This window comes from Oncorhynchus mykiss, chromosome 21, assembly GCF_057628025.1.
Source record: "Oncorhynchus mykiss isolate SJ-2025 chromosome 21, ASM5762802v1, whole genome shotgun sequence".
Lineage (NCBI taxonomy): Eukaryota > Metazoa > Chordata > Actinopteri > Salmoniformes > Salmonidae > Oncorhynchus > Oncorhynchus mykiss.
Genome location: NC_143042.1, coordinates 58,067,724 through 58,090,715, shown reverse-complemented (window position 1 = coordinate 58,090,715; position 22,992 = coordinate 58,067,724). Strand labels below are relative to the sequence as shown.

General features: G+C 43.3%; 1 protein-coding gene across 1 annotated transcript in view; it reads left to right on the top strand.

Annotated features, from left to right (window-relative positions):
• Positions 1-22,992, top strand: part of ctc1 (CST telomere replication complex component 1) — a 65,455-nt gene that overhangs the window by 30,059 nt on the left and 12,404 nt on the right. The window contains exons 12-16 of the mRNA XM_090214957.1: positions 2,746-2,835; positions 4,014-4,151; positions 9,931-9,977; positions 16,262-16,383; positions 17,334-17,490. Of these exons, the coding sequence (XP_090071083.1) occupies positions 2,746-2,835; positions 4,014-4,151; positions 9,931-9,977; positions 16,262-16,383; positions 17,334-17,490 (554 nt within the window). The remainder of the gene's footprint in view (positions 1-2,745; positions 2,836-4,013; positions 4,152-9,930; positions 9,978-16,261; positions 16,384-17,333; positions 17,491-22,992) is intronic.

Below are 22,992 nucleotides of genomic sequence, written 5' to 3'. Positions count from 1 at the left end.
ATGTCCTGGTGACATAGTGTTGTGGAGGGTAGTATCCTGTATATGTCCTGGTGACATAGTGAAGGTTGTGTTGTGGAGGGTAGTATCCTGTATATGTCCTGGTGACATAGTGTTGTAGAGGGTAGCATCCTGTATATGTCCTGGTGACATAGTGTTGTGGAGGGTAGTATCCTGTATATGTCCTGGTGACATAGTGAAGGTTATGTTGTAGAGGGTAGTATCCTGTATATGTCCTGGTGACATAGTGAAGGTTGTGTTGTAGAGGGTAGTATCCTTTATATGTCCTGGTGACATAGTGTAGTATAGAGTAGTATCCTGTATATGTCCTGGTGACATAGTGAAGGTTGTGTTGTAGAGGGTAGTATCCTGTATATGTCCTGGTGACATAGTGTTGTAGAGGGTAGTATCCTGTATATGTCCTGGTGACATAGTGTTGTAGAGGGTAGTATCCTGTATATGTCCTGGTGACATAGTGCTGTAGAGGGTAGTATCCTGTATATGTCCTGGTGACATAGTGTTGTAGAGGGTAGTATCCTGTATATGTCCTGGTGACATAGTGTTGTGGAGGGTAGTATCCTGTATATGTCCTGGTGACATAGTGAAGGTTATGTTGTAGAGGGTAGTATCCTGTATATGTCCTGGTGACATAGTGTTGTAGAGGGTAGCATCCTGTATATGTCCTGGTGACATAGTGTTGTGGAGGGTAGTATCCTGTATATGTCCTGGTGACATAGTGAAGGTTATGTTGTAGAGGGTAGTATCCTGTATATGTCCTGGTGACATGGTGAAGGTTATGTTGTAGAGGGTAGCATCCTGTATATGTCCTGGTGACATAGTGTTGTAGAGGGTAGTATCCTGTATATGTCCTGGTGACATAGTGTTGTAGAGGGTAGTATCCTGTATATGTCCTGGTGACATAGTGTTGTAGAGGGTAGCATCCTGTATATGTCCTGGTGACATAGTGTTGTAGAGGGTAGCATCCTGTATATGTCCTGGTGACATAGTGAAGGTTATGTTGTAGAGGGTAGTATCCTGTATATGTCCTGGTGACACAGTGTTGTAGAGGGTAGTATCCTGTATATGTCCTGGTGACATAGTGTTGTAGAGGGTAGCATCCTGTAAATGTCCTGGTGACATAGTGTTGTGGAGGGTAGTATGCTGTATATGTCCTGGTGACATAGTGTTGTAGAGGGTAGCATCCTGTATATGTCCTGGTGACATAGTGAAGGTTATGTTGTAGAGGGTAGTATCCTGTATATATCCTGGTGACATAGTGAAGGTTATGTTGTGGAGGGTAGTATGCTGTATATGTCCTGGTGACATAGTGTTGTAGAGGGTAGCATCCTGTATATGTCCTGGTGACATAGTGAAGGTTATGTTGTAGAGGGTAGCATCCTGTATATGTCCTGGTGACATAGTGAAGGTTATGTTGAGGAGGGTAGTATCCTGTATATGTCCTGGTGACGTAGTGTTGTAGAGGGTAGTATCCTGTCTATGTCCTGGTGACATAGTGTTGTGGAGGGTAGTATCCTGTATATGTCCTGGTGACATAGTGTTGTAGAGGGTAGTATCCTGTATATGTTCTGGTGACATAGTGAAGGTTATGTTGTAGAGGGTAGTATCCTGTATATGTCCTGGTGACATAGTGTTGTAGAGGTTAGTATCCTGTATATGACCTGGTGACATAGTGTTGTAGAGGGTAGTATCCTGTATATGTCCTGGTGACATAGTGTTGTAGAGGGTAGTATCCTGTATATATCCTGGTGACATAGTGAAGGTTATGTTGTGGAGGGTAGTATCCTGTATATGTCCTGGTGACATAGTGTTGTAGAGGGTAGTATCCTGTATATGTCCTGGTGACATAGTGAAGGTTACGTTGTAGAGGGTAGTATCCTGTATATGACCTGGTGACATAGTGTTGTAGAGGGTAGTATCCTGTATATGTCCTGGTGACATAGTGAAGGTTACGTTGTAGATGGTAGTATCCTGTATATGACCTGGTGACATAGTGTTGTAGAGGGTAGTATCCTGTATATGTCCTGGTGACATAGTGAAGGTTATGTTGTAGAGGGTAGTATCCTGTATATGTCCTGGTGACATAGTGTTGTAGAGGGTAGTATCCTGTATATGTCCTGGTGACATAGTGTTGTAGAGGGTAGTATCCTGTATATGTCCTGGTGACATAGTGTTGTAGAGGGTAGCATCCTGTATATGTCCTGGTGACATAGTGAAGGTTATGTTGTAGAGGGTAGTATCCTGTATATGTCCTGGTGACATAGTGAAGGTTATGTTGTAGAGGGTAGTATCCTGTATATGTCCTGGTGACATAGTGAAGGTTATGTTGTAGAGGGTAGTATCCTGTATATGTCCTGGTGACATAGTGAAGGTTATGTTGTAGAGGGTAGTATCCTGTATATGTCCTGGTGACATAGTGAAGGTTATGTTGTAGAGGGTAGCATCCTGTATATGTTCCTGACAAAAAAATCTAAGTTTATCTAACTCTAAATCTATTATTTTTTATGAAAATGCTGAAAAATGCAGGAGCTCAGCTGATCATGACCTCTCTCTCGCTCTGTCTCCCTCTCTCCCTCTCACTCTGTCTCCCTCTCACTCTGTCTCCCTCTTGTGTCTTTCTCCCTTTCGCTATGTTTCTGTCTCCCTCTCCCTCTGGTGTCTCTCCCTCTGGTGTCTGTCTTCCTCTGGTGTCTGTCTCCCTCTCGCTCTGTTTCTGTCTCCCTTACTCAGGTAGAGCTGTTGTTTGTGAGGTCATCGGTACGCTGGTTTCCTCTGATCCAGGCTGGATCTTTCTACAGACTCATCGCTCCTAACACCCAGGTACTCTGTCCCTCCCTCCATCCCTCTCTCTCTGTCTCCCTCCATCCCTCTCTCTCTGTCTCCTTCCATCCGTCTCTCTCTGTCTGTCTCTATCCCTCCCTCATTCCTCTCTCTCTCTATCCCTCCCTCCATCCTTCTCTCTCCATCCCTCCGTCGCTCTGTCTCCCTCCAACGCTCTGTCTCCCTCCCTCCACCTCCCTCGCCCTCCCTCCACCCCCCTCGCTCTGCCTCCCTCCCTCCACCCCCCTCGCTCTGTCTCCCTCCCTCCCTCCACCTCCCTCGCCCTCCCTCCACCCCCCTCGCTCTGCCTCCCTCCCTCCACCCCCCTCGCTCTGTCTCCCTCCCTCCACCCCCCTCGCTCTGTCTCCCTCCACCCCTCTCGCTCTGTCTCCCTCCCTCCATCCACCCCGCTCTGTCTCCCTCCACCCCCCTCGCTCTGTCTCCCTCCCCCCACCCCCTCGCTCTGTCTCCCTCCCTCCACCCCCCTCGCTCTGTCTCCCTCCACCCCCCTCGCTCTGTCTCCCTCCCCCCACCCCCTCGCTCTGTCTCCCTCCCTCCACCCCCCTCGCTCTGTCTCCCTTCTTCCACCCCCCTCGCTCTGTCTCCCTTCTTCCACCCCCCTCGCTCTGTCTCCCTCCCTCCACCCCCCTCGCTCTGTCTCCCTCCACCCCCCTCGCTCTGTCTCCCTCCCTCCACCCCCCTCGCTCTGTCTCCCTTCTTCCACCCCCCTCGCTCTGTCTCCCTCCATCCACCCCCCTCGCTCTGTCTCCCTCCATCCACCCCCCTCGCTCTGTCTCCCTCCATCCACCCCCCTCGCTCTGTCTCCCTCCATCCACCCCCCTCGCTCTGTCTCCCTCCCTCATCCCTCTCGCCATGTCTCCCTCCATCCCTCTCTCTTCTACACAAGGTTTTTGACTTCTCTGTCATACTGTGTTGGATCTTGTCCAGCCATCTTGTCTCAAGAGGACCACAATGGAAATAAGTCCCAGACTTTTTTGTGTGTTATCCTCCATTATTTACCTCGTGTATGTATGGCTTTATCCAGTTTTATGTGTGGTAATTTCAAAATGGCCGAATTAATAAACTAGAAGACTTGGGTTGTTTTCTTTTGATCTAGTAAAGCTTTTTGTTACGTGGAGTGTTTTACTGCCTGATTGGCCTGTGTTCCTGTCACTCAGGATCCCAGTGTTCTGATTGGCTGTCGTGTTGCTGGGAGGAGTGGTGTAGTGCTCCATACGAACCCCTCCCTCCTTGTGCGCTCTGATTGGAGGATCCACACCCTGACCCACCCACTCCTGACCACGCCCTACTCCCAGGTGAGCCAGGCTGCATCCAGCAGGACTCAGCGGTGCGCCACCTTTAATTAAAAATAAAGTGTTTTGTGATTCCTTATGGTCACAAACATATTGATCAGGGCCAGGGCCATGCACAGACCTTTTGTGCTCCCCCCAACCATGGTTGCAGACTAGTTGAGCTATTATTCCAAGAGAGGAAAGCAACCTATTCTGATGAGTCCTTTCTGAAATATAACCACCAAACATAAAACCACCAAACTAGTCCTGTCTGAAATACTGTAGACATGTAGTTACCAAACTAGTCCTGTCTGAAATACTGTAGACATATAACCACCAAACATATAACCACCAAACTAGTCCTGTCTGAAATACTGTAGACATGGAGTTACCCAGACTACTCCTGTCTGAAATACTGTAGACATGTAGTTACCAAACTAGTCCTGTCTGAAATACTGTAGACATATAACCACCAAACATATAACCACCAAACTAGTCCTGTCTGAAATACTGTAGACATGGAGTTACCCAGACTAGTCCTGTCTGAAATACCGTATACATGTAGTTACCCAAACTAGTCCTGTCTGAAATACTGTAGACATGTAGTTACCAAACTAGTCCTGTCTGAAATACTGTAGACATGTAGTTACCCAGACTAGTCCTATCTGAAATACTGTAGACATGTAGTTACCAAACTAGTCCTGTCTGAAATACTGTAGACATGTAGTTTCCAAAATAGTCCTGTCTGAAATACTGTAGACATGTAGTTACCCAGACTAGTCCTGTCTGAAATACTGTAGACATGTAGTTACCAAACTAGTCCTGTCTGAAATACTGTAGACATGTAGTTACCAAACTAGTCCTATCTGAAATACTGTAGACCTGTAGTTACCCAGACTAGTCCTGTCTGAAATACTGTAGACATGTAGTTACCAAACTAGTCCTGTCTGAAATACTGTAGACATGTAGTTACCAAACTAGTCCTGTCTGAAATACTTTAGCCACCAAACTAGTCCTGTCTGAAATACTGTAGACATGTAGTTACCCAGACTAGTCCTGTCTGAAATACTGTAGACATGTAGTTACCCAGACTAGTCCTATCTGAAATACTGTAGACATGTAGTTACCAAACTAGTCCTGTCTGAAATACTTTAGCCATCAAACTAGTCCTGTCTGAAATACTTTAGCCACCAAACTAGTCCTGTCTGAAATACTGTAGACATGTAGTTACCCAGACTAGTCCTGTCTGAAATACTGTAGACATGTAGTTACCCAGACTAGTCCTATCTGAAATACTGTAGACATGTAGTTACCCAGACTAGTCCTGTCTGAAATACTGTAGACATGTAGTTACCCAGACTAATCCCGTCTGAAATACTGTAGACATGTAGTTACCCAGAGTAATCCTGTCTGAAATACTGTAGACATGTAGCCACCAAACTAGTCCTATCTGAAATACTGTAGACATGTCGTTACCCAGACTAGTCCTGTCTGAAATACTTGTAGCCAGCAAACTAGTCCTATCTGAAATACTTGTAGCCACCAAACTAGTCCTGTCTGGAATACTGTAAACCTGTAGTTACCCAGACTAGTCCTGTCTGAAATACTGTAGACATGTAGTTAGCCGAACTAGTCCTGTCTGAAATACTGTAGCCACCAAACGAGTCCTATCTGAAATACTTTTAGCCACCAAACTAGTCCTGTCTGAAATACTTGTAGCCACCAAACTAGTCCTGTCTGAAATACTTGTAGCCACCAAACTAGTCCTGTCTGAAATACTTGTAGCCACCAAACTAGTCCTGTCTGAAATACTGTAGACATGTATTTACCAAACTAGTCCTGTCTGAAATACTGTAGACATGTCGTTACCCAGACTAGTCCTGTCTGAAATACTTGTAGCCACCAAACTAGTCCTGTCTGGAATACTGTAAACATGTAGTTACCCAGACTAGTTCTGTCTGAAATACTGTAGACATGTCGTTACCCAAACTAGTCCTGTCTGAAATACTTGTAGCCACCAAACTAGTCCTGTCTGAAATACTGTAGCCACCAAACTAGTCCTGTCTGAAATACTTGTAGCCACCAAACTAGTCCTGTCTGAAATACTGTAGCCACCAAACTAGTCCTGTCTGAAATACTGTAGCCACCAAACTAGTCCTATCTGAAATACTGTAGCTACCAAACTAGTCCTGTCTGAAATACTTGTAGCCACCAAACTAGTCCTGTCTGAAATACTGTAGCCACCAAACTAGTCCTTTCTGGAATACTGTAGACATGTCGTTACCAAACTAGTCCTATCTGAAATACTGTAGACATGTAGTTACCCAGACTAGTCCTGTCTGAAATACTGTAGACATGTAGTTACCCAGACTAGTCCTATCTGAAATACTGTAGACATGTAGTTACCCAGACTAGTCCTGTCTGAAATACTGTAGACATGTAGTTACCCAGACTAATCCCGTCTGAAATACTGTAGACATGTAGTTACCCAGAGTAATCCTGTCTGAAATACTGTAGACATGTAGCCACCAAACTAGTCCTGTCTGAAATACTGTAGACATGCCGTTACCAAACTAGTCCTATCTGAAATACTGTAGACATGTCGTTACCCAGACTAGTCCTGTCTGAAATACTTGTAGCCAGCAAACTAGTCCTATCTGAAATACTTGTAGCCACCAAACTAGTCCTGTCTGGAATACTGTAAACCTGTAGTTACCCAGACTAGTCCTGTCTGAAATACTGTAGACATGTAGTTAGCCGAACTAGTCCTGTCTGAAATACTGTAGCCACCAAACGAGTCCTATCTGAAATACTTTTAGCCACCAAACTAGTCCTGTCTGAAATACTTGTAGCCACCAAACTAGTCCTGTCTGAAATACTTGTAGCCACCAAACTAGTCCTGTCTGAAATACTTGTAGCCACCAAACTAGTCCTGTCTGAAATACTGTAGACATGTATTTACCAAACTAGTCCTGTCTGAAATACTGTAGACATGTCGTTACCCAGACTAGTCCTGTCTGAAATACTTGTAGCCACCAAACTAGTCCTGTCTGGAATACTGTAAACATGTAGTTACCCAGACTAGTTCTGTCTGAAATACTGTAGACATGTCGTTACCCAAACTAGTCCTGTCTGAAATACTTGTAGCCACCAAACTAGTCCTGTCTGAAATACTGTAGCCACCAAACTAGTCCTGTCTGAAATACTTGTAGCCACCAAACTAGTCCTGTCTGAAATACTGTAGCCACCAAACTAGTCCTGTCTGAAATACTGTAGCCACCAAACTAGTCCTATCTGAAATACTGTAGCTACCAAACTAGTCCTGTCTGAAATACTTGTAGCCACCAAACTAGTCCTGTCTGAAATACTGTAGCCACCAAACTAGTCCTTTCTGGAATACTGTAGACATGTCGTTACCAAACTAGTCCTATCTGAAATACTGTAGACATGTAGTTACCCAGACTAGTCCTGTCTGAAATACTGTAGACATGTATTTACCAAACTAGTCCTTTATGAAATACGGTAGACATGTAGTTACCCAAACTAGTCCTGTCTGAAATACTGTAGACATGTCGTTACCCAGACTAGTCCTGTCTGAAATACTTGTAGCCACCAAACTAGTCCTGTCTGGAATACTGTAAACATGTAGTTACCCAGACTAGTCCTGTCTGAAATACTGTAGACATGTAGTTAGCCAAACTAGTCCTGTCTGAAATACTGTAGCCACCAAACTAGTCCTGTCTGAAATACTGTAGCCACCAAACTAGTCCTGTCTGAAATACTTGTAGCCACCAAACTAGTCCTATCTGAAATACTTGTAGCCACCAAACTAGTCCTGTCTTGAATACTGTAGCCACCAAACTAGTCCTGTCTGAAATACTGTAGCCAGTAGTTACCCAAACTAGTCCTGTCTGGAATACTGTAGCCACCAAACTAGTCCTGTCTGAAATACTGTAGCCAGTAGTTACCCAAACTAGTCCTATCTGAAATACTTGTAGCCACCAAACTAGTCCTGTCTGAAATACTGTAGCCGGTAGTTACCCAAACTAGTCCTATCTGAAATACTTGTAGCCACCAAACTAGTCCTGTCTGAAATACTGTAGCCAGTAGTTACCCAAACTAGTCCTGTCTGGAATACTGTAGCCACCAAACTAGTCCTATCTGAAATACTGTAGACATGTAGTTACCCAAACTAGTCCTGTCTGAAATACTTGTAGCCACCAAACTAGTCCTATCTGAAATACTTGTAGCCACCAAACTAGTCCTCTCTGGAATACTGTAGCCAGTAGTTACCCAAACTAGTCCTGTCTGAAATACTGTAGACATGTAGTTACCCAAACTAGTCCTGTCTGAAATACTTGTAGCCACCAAACTAGTCCTGTCTGAAATACTGTAGCCAGTAGTTACCCAAACTAGTCCTGTCTGGAATACTGTAGCCACCAAACTAGTCCTGTCTGAAATACTGTAGCCAGTAGTTACCCAAACTAGTCCCATCTGAAATAATTGTAGCCACCAAACTAGTCCTGTCTGGAATACTGTAGCCAGTAGTTACCCAAACTAGTCCTGTCTGGAATACTGTAGCCACCAAACTAGTCCTGTCTGAAATACTGTAGCCAGTAGTTACCCAGACTAGTCCTGTCTGAAATACTTGTAGCCACCAAACTAGTCCTGTCTGAAATACTGTAGCCACCAAACTAGTCCTGTCTGGAATACTGTAAACCTGTAGTTACCCAGACTAGTCCTGTCTGAAATACTGTAGACATGTAGTTACCCAAACTAGTCCTGTCTGAAATACTGTAAACCTGTAGTTACCCAGACTAGTCCTGTCTGAAATACTGTAGACATGTAGTTACCCAGACTAGTCCTGTCTGAAATACTGTAGACATGTAGTTACCCAGACTAGTCCTGTCTGAAATACTGTAGCCAGTAGTTACCCAGACTAGTCCTATCTGAAATACTTTATACATGTTACCAAACTAGTAGAACCCCGTCTGTGCCTGATCAGGCCACACCCCACACACCCAGGCCACACCCACCAAACATGATTGTACCTCTTGGTCTGTTGAAGAATGTTGTGCACCATTTTGGTGAAACGTGTTCTTCAGTGCAAACCGTCACGCAACGTAGGAAAAACGTTCAATGAACACACCCCAGCCTTGAAGTTATAACTAACTGTAATACCTGACCTCTCTCTCCTCCAGTTAAACTCTGACCTCTACACCCTGACCTCTCTCTCCTCCAGTTAACCCCTGACCTCTAAACCCTGACCTCTGTTCTCCAGTTAACCCCTGACCTTTAAACCCTGACCTCTCTCCTCCAGTTAACCCCTGACCTCTAAACCCTGACCTCTCTCTCCTCCAGTTAACCCCTGACCTCTAAACCCTGACCTCTGTCCTCCAGTTAACCCCTGACCTCTAAACCCTGACCTCTCTCTCCTCCAGTTAACCCCTACCTCTAAACCCTGACCTCTCTCTCCTCCAGTTAACCCCTGACCTCTAAACCCTGACCTCTCTCTCCTCCAGTTAACCCCTGACCTCTCTCTCCTCCAGTTAAACTCTGACCTCTCTCTCCTCCAGTTAACCCCTGACCTCTAACCCCTGACCTCTCTCCTCCAGTTAACCCCTGACCTCTAAACCCTGACCTCTCTCTCCTCCAGTTAAACCCTGACCTCTAAACTCGAACCTCTAAACCCTGACCTCTAAACCCTGACCTCTCTCTCCTCCAGTTAAACTCTGACCTCTAACCCCTGACCTCTCTCCTCCAGTTAAACCCTGATCTCTAACCCCTGACCTCTCTCCTCCAGATTGTTTCTCAGAAGGTCATGTCTGTGGCTGAGGTCCTGGACTGCAGGTAAGAAAACAAATCTACACATTCAAATCAAATGTTATTGGCTACACATGGTTAGCAGATGTTATTGGTTACATGGTTAGCTGATGTTATTGGCTACATGGTTAGCAGATGGTATTGGCTACATGGTTAGCAGATGGTATTGGCTACACATGGTTAGCAGATGTTATTGGTCACATACACATGGTTAGCAGATGTTATTGGCTACACATGGTTAGCAGATGTTATTGGCTACACATGGTTAGCAGGTGTTATTGGCTACACATGGTTAGCAGGTGTTATTGGCTACACATGGTTAGCAGATGGTATTGGCTACACATGGTTAGCAGATGTTATTGGCTACACATGGTTAGCAGATGGTATTGGCTACACATGGTTAGCAGATGGTATTGGCTACACATGGTTAGCAGATGGTATTGGCTACACAAGGTTAGCAGATGGTATTGGCTACACATGGTTAGCAGATGTTATTGGCTACACTTGGTTAGCAGATGTTATTGGCTACACATGGTTAGCAGATGGTATTGGCTACACATGGTTAGCAGATGTTATTGGCTACACATGGTTAGCAGATGTTATTGGCTACACATGGTTATCAGATGTTATTGGTTACACATGGTTAGCAGATGTTATTGGCTACACATGGTTAGCAGATGTTATTGGTTACACATGGTTAGCAGATGTTATTGGTTACACATGGTTAGCAGATGTTATTGGTTACATGGTTAGCAGATGTTATTGGCTACACATGGTTAGCAGATGTTATTGTGAGTTTAGCGAAGTGCTTGTGCTTCTAGTTCCAACAGTGCAGTAATATCTAACAATTCCCAACAACTACCCAATACACACAAATCTGAAGGGCTGAATGAGAATATGTACATATAAGTATATAGATGAGCGATGGCCGAGCGGCATAGGCAAGGTGCAGTAGATGGTATAAAATACAGCAGCCGCCTCTCAATGTTAGTGATGGCTGTTTAACAGTCTGATGGCCTTGAGATAGAAGCTGTTTTTCAGTCTCTCGGTCCCAACTTTGATGCACCTGTACTGACCTCACCTTCTGGATGATAGTGGGGTGAACAGGCAGTGGCTCGGGTGTTTTGGAGGGCAGGTAGTTTGCCCCCGGTGATGCGTTGTGCAGACTGCACCACCCTCTGGAGAGCCTTGTGTTTGAGGGTGGTGCAGTTGCCGTACCAGGCGGTGATACAGCCCGACAGGATGCTCTTGATAGTGCATCTGTAAAAGTTTGTGAGGGTTTTAGGTGACAAGCCAAATTTCTTCATCCTCCTGAGGTTGAAGAGGCGCTGTTGCCCCTTCTTCACCACGCTGTCTGTGTGGGTGGACCAATTCAGTTTGTCCGTGATGTGTACGCCGAGGAACTTAACTTTCCACCTTCTCCACAACTGTCCTGTCGATGTGGTTGCTCCCTCTGCTGTTTCCTGAAGTCCACAATCATCTCCTTTGTTTTGTTGACGCTTAGTGAGAGGTTGTTTTCCTGACACCACACTCCGAGTGCCCTCACATGAAGCAATTTCCGGTCTGATCATCAACAAAAAGTCCTGCTTTCCACTACACACGATAACGAACTTCTATATTCACACTAAAATCAAACACTAATGTTCTGAACTACATTTTGATTGGACGACGAGTGAACAGTAGAACAGAGCGGCCCTCACCACCTCCCTGTAGGCCGTCTCGTCGTTGTTGGTAATCAAGCCCACTACTGTTGTGTCGTCTGCAAACTTGATGATTGAGTCGGAGGAGTGCATGGCCACACAGTCATGGGTGAACAGGAGGGGGCTGAGCACGCACCCTTGTGGGGCCCCAGTGTTGAGGGTCAGCAAAATGGAGATGTTGTTTCCTACCTTCACCACCTGGGGGTGGCCCGCCAGGAAGTCCAGGACCCAACTACACAGGGCGGGGTTGAGTCCCAAGGCCTCCAGTTTAATGTCGAGTTTGGAGGGTACTATGGTGTTGAATGCTGAGATGTAGTTAATTAACAGCATTCTTACATAGGTATTCCTCTTGTTCAGATGGGATAGGGCAGTGTGATGGCGATTGCGTCGTCTGTGAACCTGTTGGGGCGGGTCAGGTAAGGTGGAGGTGATATGATCCTTAACTAGTCTCTCAAAGCACTTCATGATGACAGAAGTGAGTGCTACGGGGCGATAGTCATTTAGTTTAGTTACCTTTGCCTTCTTGGGTACAGGAACAATGGCAGCCATCTTGAAGCATGTGGGGACAACAGACTGGGATAGGGATTTATGGAATATGTCCGTAAACACATCCGCCAGCTGGTCTGCGTATGCTCTGAGGACGCAGCTATGGAGATGCCGTCTGGGCCAGCAGCCTTGCGAGGGTTAACATGTTTAAATGTTTCACTCACGTCGGCCACGGAGAAGGATGGGGGGTGGCAGTCCTTGTTAATGGGCCGCGATGGTGCCACAGTTTTATCCTCGAAGCGGGAAAAGAAGGTGTTTAGTTTGTCTGGAAACGTGATGCCGGTGTCCATGACGTGGCTGTTTTTGTAGTCCGTGAATTCCTGTAGACCCTGCCACATACGTCTCGTGTCTGAGCCGTTGAATTGCGACTCCACCTTGTCCCTCTACCGGCATTTCTCTTGTGTGATTGCCTTGCGGAGGGAATAACTACACTGTTTATATTCAGCCATATTCCCAGACCTCGTTCCGTGGTTAAATGCGGTGGATCGTGCTTTCAGTTTTGTGCGAATGCTGCCATCCATCCACGGTTTCTGGTTAGGGTAGGTTTTAATAGTCACAGTGGGTACAACATCTCCTATGCTCTTCTTTATAAACACACTCACCGAGTATAGGTCAATGTTGTTCTCTGAGGCTGACGGGAACATATTCCTGTCCGCGTGATCAAAACAATCTTGAAGCGTGGCTTCCGATTGGTTGGACCAGCGTTGAATGGTTCTTGTCACTGGTACATCCTGTTTGAGTTTCTGCCTATAGGACGGTAGGAGCAAGATGGAGTCGCGGTCGGGGTGTAGTGATGGGATGGAACCCCAGCCTGTTGTGATGGGTTCGAACCCCAGGCTGTAGTGATGGGATGGAACCCCAGACTGTAGTGATGGGATGGAACCCCAGGGTGTAGTGATGGGATGGAACCCCAGGGTGTAGTGATGGGATGGAACCCCAGGGTGTAGTGATGGGATGGAACCCCAGGGTGTAGTGATGGGATGGAACCCCAGGCTGTAGTGATGGGATGGAACCCCAGGCTGTAGTGATGGGATGGAACCCCAGGCTGTTGTGATGGGATGGAACCCCAGGCTGTAGTGATGGGATGGAACCCCAGGCTGTAGTGATGGGATGGAACGCCAGGCTGTAGTGATGGGATGGAACCCCAGGCTGTAGTGATGGGATGGAACCCCAGGGTGTAGTGATGGGATGGAACCCCAGGCTGTAGTGATGGGATGGAACCCCAGGGTGTAGTGATGGGATGGAACCCCAGGGTGTAGTGATGGGATGGAACCCCAGGGTGTAGTGATGGGATGGAACCCCAGGGTGTAGTGATGGGATGGAACCCCAGGGTGTAGTGATGGGATGGAACCCCAGGCTGTAGTGATGGGATGGAACCCCAGGCTGTTGTGGTGGGATGGAACCCCAGACTGTAGTGGTGGGATGGAACCCCAGGCTGTAGTGGTGGGATGGAACCCCAGGCTGTAGTGGTGGGATGGAACCCCAGGCTGTAGTGATGGGATGGAACCCCAGGCTGTTGTGGTGGGATGGAACCCCAGGCTGTAGTGATGGGATGGAACCCCAGGCTGTAGTGATGGGATGGAACCCCAGGCTGTAGTGGTGGGATGGAACCCCAGGCTGTAGTGATGGGATGGAACCCCAGCCTGTTGTGATGGGATGGAACCCCAGGGTGTAGTGATGGGATGGAACCCCAGGCTGTTGTGATGGGATGGAACCCCAGGCTGTAGTGATGGGATGGAACCCCAGGGTGTAGTGATGGGATGGAACCCCAGGGTGTAGTGATGGGATGGAACCCCAGACTGTAGTGATGGGATGGATCCCCAGGGTGTAGTGATGGGATGGAACCCCAGGCTGTAGTGATGGGATGGAACCCCAGGCTGTAGTGATGGGATGGAACCCCAGGGTGTAGTGATGGGATGGAACCCCAGGCTGTAGTGATGGGATAGAACCCCAGGCTGTAGTGATGGGATGGAACCCCAGGCTGTAGTGATGGGATGGAACCCCAGGCTGTAGTGATGGGATGGAACCCCAGGCTGCAGTGATGGGATGGAACCCCAGGGTGTAGTGATGGGATGGAACCCCAGGCTGTTGTGATGGGATGGAACCCCAGGCTGTAGTGATGGGATGGAACCCCAGGGTGTAGTGATGGGATGGAACCCCAGGGTGTAGTGATGGGATGGAACCCCAGGCTGTAGTGATGGGATGGAACCCCAGCCTGTTGTGATGGGATGGAACCCCAGGGTGTAGTGATGGGATGGAACCCCAGGCTGTAGTGATGGGATGGAACCCCAGGCTGCAGTGATGGGATGGAACCCCAGGCTGCAGTGATGGGATGGAACCCCAGGGTGTAGTGATGGGATGGAACCCCAGGGTGTAGTGATGGGATGGAACCCCAGGGTGTAGTGATGGGATGGAACCCCAGGCTGTAGTGATGGGATGGAACCCCAGGGTGTAGTGATGGGATGGAACCCCAGCCTGTTGTGATGGGTTCGAACCCCAGGCTGTAGTGATGGGATGGAACCCCAGGCTGTAGTGATGGGATCGAACCCCAGGCTGTAGTGATGGGATGGAACCCCAGGGTGTAGTGATGGGATGGAACCCCAGGGTGTAGTGATGGGATGGAACCCCAGGGTGTAGTGATGGGATGGAACCCCAGAGTGTAGTGATGGGATGGAACACCAGGCTGTAGTGATGGGATGGAACCCCAGGCTGTAGTGATGGGATGGAACCCCAGGCTGTAGTGATGGGATGGAACCCCAGGGTGTAGTGATGGGATGGAACCCCAGGCTGTTGTGATGGGATGGAACCCCAGGCTGTAGTGATGGGATGGAACCCCAGGCTGTAGTGATGGGATGGAACCCCAGGCTGTAGTGATGGGATGGAACCCCAGGCTGCAGTGATGGGATGGAACCCCAGGCTGCAGTGATGGGATGGAATCCCAGCCTGTTGTGATGGGATGGAACCCCAGCCTGTTGTGATGGGATGGAACCCCAGGGTGTAGTGATGGGATGGAACCCCAGACTGTAGTGATGGGATGGAACCCCAGACTGTAGTGATGGGATGGAACCCCAGGCTGTAGTGATGGGATGGAACCCCAGGCTGTAGTGATGGGATGGAACCCCAGGCTGCAGTGATGGGATGGAACCCCACGGTGCAGTGATGGGATGGAACCCCAGGCTGTAGTGATGGGATGGAACCCCAGGCTGCAGTGATGGGATGGAATCCCAGCCTGTTGTGATGGGATGGAACCCCAGCCTGTTGTGATGGGATGGAACCCCAGGGTGTAGTGATGGGATGGAACCCCAGACTGTAGTGATGGGATGGAACCCCAGACTGTAGTGATGGGATGGAACCCCAGGCTGTAGTGATGGGATGGAACCCCAGGCTGTAGTGATGGGATGGAACCCCAGGCTGCAGTGATGGGATGGAACCCCACGGTGCAGTGATGGGATGGAACCCCAGGCTGTAGTGATGGGATGGAACCCCAGGCTGCAGTGATGGGATGGAACCCCAGGCTGTAGTGATGGGATGGAACCCCAGGCTGTAGTGATGGGATGGAACCCCAGGCTGTAGTGATGGAATGGAACCCCAGGCTGTAGTGATGGGATGGAACCCCAGGCTGTAGTGATGGGATGGAACCCCATGCTGTAGTGATGGGATGGAACCCCATGCTGTAGTGATGGGATGGAACCCCAGGCTGTAGTGATGGGATGGAACCCCAGGCTGTAGTGATGGGATGGAACCCCAGGCTGTAGTGATGGGATGGAACCCCAGGGTGTAGTGATGGGATGGAACCCCAGGGTGTAGTGATGGGATGGAACCCCAGGCTGTAGTGATGGGATGGAACCCCATTCTGTAGTGATGCCGTGACACTGAGCTCATGAAGTGTTTTAATTAGATTTTCAAAAAACATTTGTATTAATGTCAGAGTGATTAGAGGGACAATAGAGCGCTGAGTACCAGGCAGTAAGTTTGGTAGAGCTTGGGGAAGACTAGTTACCTGACTAAGCGGTCGGGCAGACCAGGTAGGCTCAGGTACCATCATCACCTCTCTCTGTGTTGTAGCAGTGGGGTGGATCTGGTGTCGTTCCATGGAGTCATATCTCACAGGATCACCCTACAGAGAGGAACGACCACACACACTCCTGCACAGAGAGGAACGACCACACACACTCCTGCACAGAGAGGTACGGGACACACCCCATGCACAGAGAGGTACGAGACACACACACTCCTTCACAGAGAGGTACGAGACACACACACTCCTACACAGAGAGGTACGAGACACACACACTCCTGCACAGAGAGGTACGACCACACACCCCTACACAGAGAGGTACGACCACACACACTCCTACACAGAGAGGTACGACCACACACCCCTACACAGAGAGGTACGACCACACACCCCTACACAGAGAGGTACGACCACACACCCCTACACAGAGAGGTACGACCACATACCCCTACACAGAGAGGTACGACCACACACACTCCTGCACAGAGAGGTACGGGACACACCCCTGCACAGAGAGGTACGAGACACACACCCCTACACAGAGAGGTACGACCACACAACCCTACACAGAGAGGTACGACCACACACCCCTACACAGAGAGGTACGACCACACACCCCTACACAGAGAGGTACGACCACACACCCCTACACAGAGAGGTACGACCACACACCCCTACACAGAGAGGTACGACCACACAACCCTACACAGAGAGGTACGACCACACACCCCTACACAGAGAGGTACGACCACACACCCCTACACAGAGAGGTACGAGACACACAGGAACAGGGTTTGAGTTAAAACCTACAGGAGGGTAGTTCTCCAGGAACAGGGTTGGAGTTAAAACTTCCAGGAGGGTAGTTCTCCAGGAACAGGGTTGGAGTTAAAACCTACAGGAGGGTCTCTTCAGGAACAGGGTTGGTGTTAAAACCTCCAGGAGGGTGTCTCCAGGAACAGGGTTGGAGTTAAAACCTCCAGGAGGGTATCTCTCCAGGAACAGGGTTGGAGTTAAAACCTCCAGGAGGGTATCTCCAGGAACAGGGTTGTTCTGTGTGTTTGTGTTTTACCTGTGTGTTTGTGTTTTACCTGTGTGTTTGTGTTTTTCCTGTGTGTGTAGACGTGGAAGCAGGACTGAGTGTGAGGTTGACGGTGTGTGTGGAGCCCAGAGGGCGGAGCCTGCAGGTCTATTTGGACCTAAGCCTCACCCCCTACCCTCCCGGCCTGGTACCCGGAAACACCGTCCAGTTTACCAGCTTCCAACGCAGGCTGTCACGGTAACACATCAAACACGCACACACAGACATACTGAGGATACCAAACATTGGGAACACCTTCCTAATATTGAGTTGCACCTCAGAACAGCCTCAACTAGTCAGGCCATGGACTCTACAAGGTGTTGAAAGCGTTCCACAGGGATGCTGGCCCCATGTTGACTCCAATGCTTCCCACAGTTGTGTCAAGTTGGCTGGATGTCCTTTGGGTGGTGGACCATTCTTGATAAACACAGGAAACTGTTGAGTATGAATAAAAACCCAGCAGCGTTGTAGTTCTTTACATAAACCGGTGCGCCTGACACCTACTACCATACCCTGTTCAAAGGCACTTCAATGTTTTCATTCACTCTCTGAATGGCACACATACACAATCCATGTCTCAATTGTCTCAAGACATAAAAATCCTTCTTTAACCCGTCTCCTCCACTTCATCTACACTGACTGAAGTGGATTTAACAAGTGACATCAATAAGGGATCATAGTTTTCACCTGAATTCACCTGGTCAGTCTTATGGAAAGAGCAGGTGTTCTTTCACCTGGATTCACCTGGTCAGTCTCATGGAAAGAGCCGGTGGTCCTAATGTTTTGTCCACTCAGTGTATGTTGTTTTCATAGAGTATCACAATAACTGATATAACAGTGGAAAGGTGCATTAAAATAGGAGGTGTATTAAAATAGGTGTATTATAATAGGTGTATTAAAACAGAAGGTGTATTATAATGTTTCAGAAGGTGTATTAAAATAGGAGGTGTATTAAAACAGAAGGTGTATTATAATAGGAGGTGTATTATAATAGAAGGTGTATTAAAATAGATGGTATATTATAATAGAAGGTGTATTAAATTAGAAGGTGTATTATAATAGGAGGTGTATTAAAACAGAAGGTGTATTATAATAGGAGGTGTATTATAATAGAAGGTGTATTAAAATAGAAGGTGTATTAAAATAGGAGGTGTATTAAAACAGGAGGTGTATTATAATAGAAGGTGTATTAAAATAGAAGGTGTATTATAATAGAAGGTGTATTAAAATAGAAGGTGTATTATAATAGAAGGTGTATTATAATAGAAGGTGTATTAAAATAGAAGGTGTATTTTAATAGAAGGTGTATTTTAATAGGTGTATTAAAATAGAAGGTGTATTATAATAGAAGGTGTATTAAAATAGAAGGTGTATTATAATAGAAGGTGTATTAAAATAGAAGGTGCATTAAAATAGAAGGTGTATTAAAATAGAAGGTGTATTATAATAGAAGGTGTATTAAAATAGAAGGTGTATTAAAATAGAAGGTGTATTAAAATAGAAGGTGTATTAAAATAGAAGGTGTATTAAAATAGAAGGTGTATTAAAATAGAAGGTGTATTATAATAGAAGGTGTATTAAAATAGAAGGTGTATTAAAATAGAAGGTGTATTATAATAGAAGGTGTATTAAAATAGAAGGTGTATTATAATAGAAGGTGTATTAAAATAGAAGGTGTATTAAAATAGAAGGTGTATTATAATAGAAGGTGTATTAAAATAGAAGGTGTATTATAATAGAAGGTGTATTAAAATAGGTGTATTAAAATAGAAGGTGTATTAAAACAGAAGGTGTATTATAATGTTTCAGACGGTGTATTAAAACAGAAGGTGTATTAAAACAGAAGGTGTATTATAATGTTTCAGAAGGTGTATTAAAACAGAAGGTGTATTATAATGTTTCAGAAGGTGTATTAAAATAGAAGGTGTATTAAAATAGAAGGTGTATTATAATAGAAGGTGTATTAAAATAGAAGGTGTATTATAATAGAAGGTGTATTAAAACAGAAGGTGTATTATAATGTTTCAGAAGATGTATTATAATAGAAGGTGTATTAAAACAGAAGGTGTATTATAATGTTTCAGAAGGTGTATTAAAACAGAAGGTGTATTATAATAGGAGGTGTATTATAATAGAAGGTGTATTAAAATAGAAGGTGTATTATAATAGAAGGTGTATTAAAATAGAAGGTGTATTATAATAGGAGGTGTATTAAAACAGAAGGTGTATTATAATAGGAGGTGTATTATAATAGAAGGTGTATTAAAATAGAAGGTGTATTAAAATAGGAGGTGTATTAAAACAGAAGGTGTATTATAATAGGAGGTGTATTATAATAGAAGGTGTATTAAAATAGAAGGTGTATTATAATAGAAGGTGTATTATAATAGAAGGTGTATTATAATAGAAGGTGTATTAAAATAGAAGGTGTATTATAATAGAAGGTGTATTAAAATAGAAGGTGTATTAAAATAGAAGGTGTATTATAATAGAAGGTGTATTATAATAGGTGTATTAAAATAGAAGGTGTATTATAATAGGTGTATTAAAACAGAAGGTGTATTAAAATAGAAGGTGTATTATAATAGGTGTATTAAAACAGAAGGTGTATTATAATAGGAGGTGTATTATAATAGAATGTGTATTAAAATAGAAGGTGTATTAAAATAGGAGGTGTATTAAAACAGGAGGTGTATTATAATAGAAGGTGTATTAAAATAGAAGGTGTATTATAATAGAAGGTGTATTAAAATAGGTGTATTATAATAGAAGGTGTATTATAATAGAAGGTGTATTAAAATAGAAGGTGTATTTTAATAGAAGGTGTATTATAATAGAAGGTGTATTAAAATAGAAGGTGTATTATAATAGAAGGTGTATTAAAATAGAAGGTGTATTATAATAGAAGGTGTATTAAAATAGAAGGTGCATTAAAATAGAAGGTGTATTAAAATAGAAGGTGTATTATAATAGAAGATGTATTAAAATAGAAGGTGTATTAAAATAGAAGGTGTATTAAAACAGAAGGTGTATTAAAATAGAAGGTGTATTAAAATAGAAGGTGTATTAAAACAGAAGGTGTATTAAAATAGAAGGTGTATTAAAATAGAAGGTGTATTAAAATAGAAGGTGTATTAAAATAGAAGGTGTATTAAAATAGAAGGTGTATTATAATAGAAGGTGTATTAAAATAGAAGGTGTATTAAAATAGAAGGTGTATTATAATAGAAGGTGTATTAAAATAGAAGGTGTATTAAAATAGAAGGTGTATTATAATAGAAGGTGTATTAAAATAGAAGGTGTATTATAATAGAAGGTGTATTAAAATAGGTGTATTAAAATAGAAGGTGTATTAAAACAGAAGGTGTATTATAATGTTTCAGACGGTGTATTAAAACAGAAGGTGTATTAAAACAGAAGGTGTATTATAATGTTTCAGAAGGTGTATTAAAACAGAAGGTGTATTATAATGTTTCAGAAGGTGTATTAAAATAGAAGGTGTATTAAAATAGAAGGTGTATTATAATAGAAGGTGTATTAAAATAGAAGGTGTATTATAATAGAAGGTGTATTAAAACAGAAGGTGTATTATAATGTTTCAGAAGATGTATTATAATAGAAGGTGTATTAAAACAGAAGGTGTATTATAATGTTTCAGAAGGTGTATTAAAACAGAAGGTGTATTATAATAGGAGGTGTATTATAATAGAAGGTGTATTAAAATAGAAGATGTATTATAATAGAAGGTGTATTAAAACAGAAGGTGTATTATAATGTTTCAGAAGGTGTATTAAAATAGAAGGTGTATTATAATAGGAGGTGTATTATAATAGAAGGTGTATTAAAATAGAAGGTGTATTATAATAGGAGGTGTATTAAAACAGAAGGTGTATTATAATAGGAGGTGTATTATAATAGAAGGTGTATTAAAATAGAAGGTGTATTAAAATAGGAGGTGTATTAAAACAGAAGGTGTATTATAATAGGAGGTGTATTATAATAGAAGGTGTATTAAAATAGAAGGTGTATTATAATAGAAGGTGTATTATAATAGAAGGTGTATTAAAATAGAAGGTGTATTATAATAGAAGGTGTATTAAAATAGAAGGTGTATTAAAATAGAAGGTGTATTATAATAGAAGGTGTATTATAATAGGTGTATTAAAATAGGTGTATTATAATAGGTGTATTAAAACAGAAGGTGTATTAAAATAGAAGGTGTATTATAATAGGTGTATTAAAACAGAAGGTGTATTAAAATAGAAGGTGTATTAAAATGCTTCAGAAGGTGTATTAAAATGGAAGGTGTATTATAATGCTTCAGAAGGTGTATTATAATAGAAGGTGTATTAAAATAGAAGGTGTATTAAAATAGAAGGTGTATTAAAATAGAAGGTGTATTATAATAGAAGGTGTATTAAAATAGAAGGTGTATTAAAATAGAAGTTGTATTAAAATGTTTCACAAGGTGTATTATAATAGAAGGTGTATTATAATAGAAGGTGTATTATAATAGAAGGTGTATTAAAACAGAAGGTGTATTATAATAGAAGGTGTATTAAAATAGAAGGTGTATTATAATAGAAGGTGTATTATAATAGAAGGTGTATTAAAACAGAAGGTGTATTAAAATAGAAGGTGTATTAAAATAGGTGTATTAAAATAGAAGGTGTATTAAAACAGAAGGTGTATTAAAATAGAAGGTGTATTAAAATAGAAGGTGTATTAAAATAGAAGGTGTATTATAATAGAAGGTGTATTAAAACAGAAGGTGTATTAAAATAGGAGGTGTATTATAATAGAAGGTGTATTAAAATAGAAGGTGTATTATAATAGGAGGTGTATTAAAACAGAAGGTGTATTATAATAGGAGGTGTATTATAATAGAAGGTGTATTAAAATAGAAGGTGTATTAAAATAGGAGGTGTATTAAAACAGAAGGTGTATTATAATAGGAGGTGTATTATAATAGAAGGTGTATTAAAATAGAAGGTGTATTATAATAGAAGGTGTATTATAATAGAAGGTGTATTATAATAGAAGGTGTATTAAAATAGAAGGTGTATTATAATAGAAGGTGTATTAAAATAGAAGGTGTATTAAAATAGAAGGTGTATTATAATAGAAGGTGTATTATAATAGGTGTATTAAAATAGAAGGTGTATTATAATAGGTGTATTAAAACAGAAGGTGTATTAAAATAGAAGGTGTATTATAATAGGTGTATTAAAACAGAAGGTGTATTATAATAGGAGGTGTATTATAATAGAATGTGTATTAAAATAGAAGGTGTATTAAAATAGGAGGTGTATTAAAACAGGAGGTGTATTATAATAGAAGGTGTATTAAAATAGAAGGTGTATTATAATAGAAGGTGTATTAAAATAGGTGTATTATAATAGAAGGTGTATTATAATAGAAGGTGTATTAAAATAGAAGGTGTATTTTAATAGAAGGTGTATTATAATAGAAGGTGTATTAAAATAGAAGGTGTATTATAATAGAAGGTGTATTAAAATAGAAGGTGTATTATAATAGAAGGTGTATTAAAATAGAAGGTGCATTAAAATAGAAGGTGTATTAAAATAGAAGGTGTATTATAATAGAAGATGTATTAAAATAGAAGGTGTATTAAAATAGAAGGTGTATTAAAACAGAAGGTGTATTAAAATAGAAGGTGTATTAAAATAGAAGGTGTAT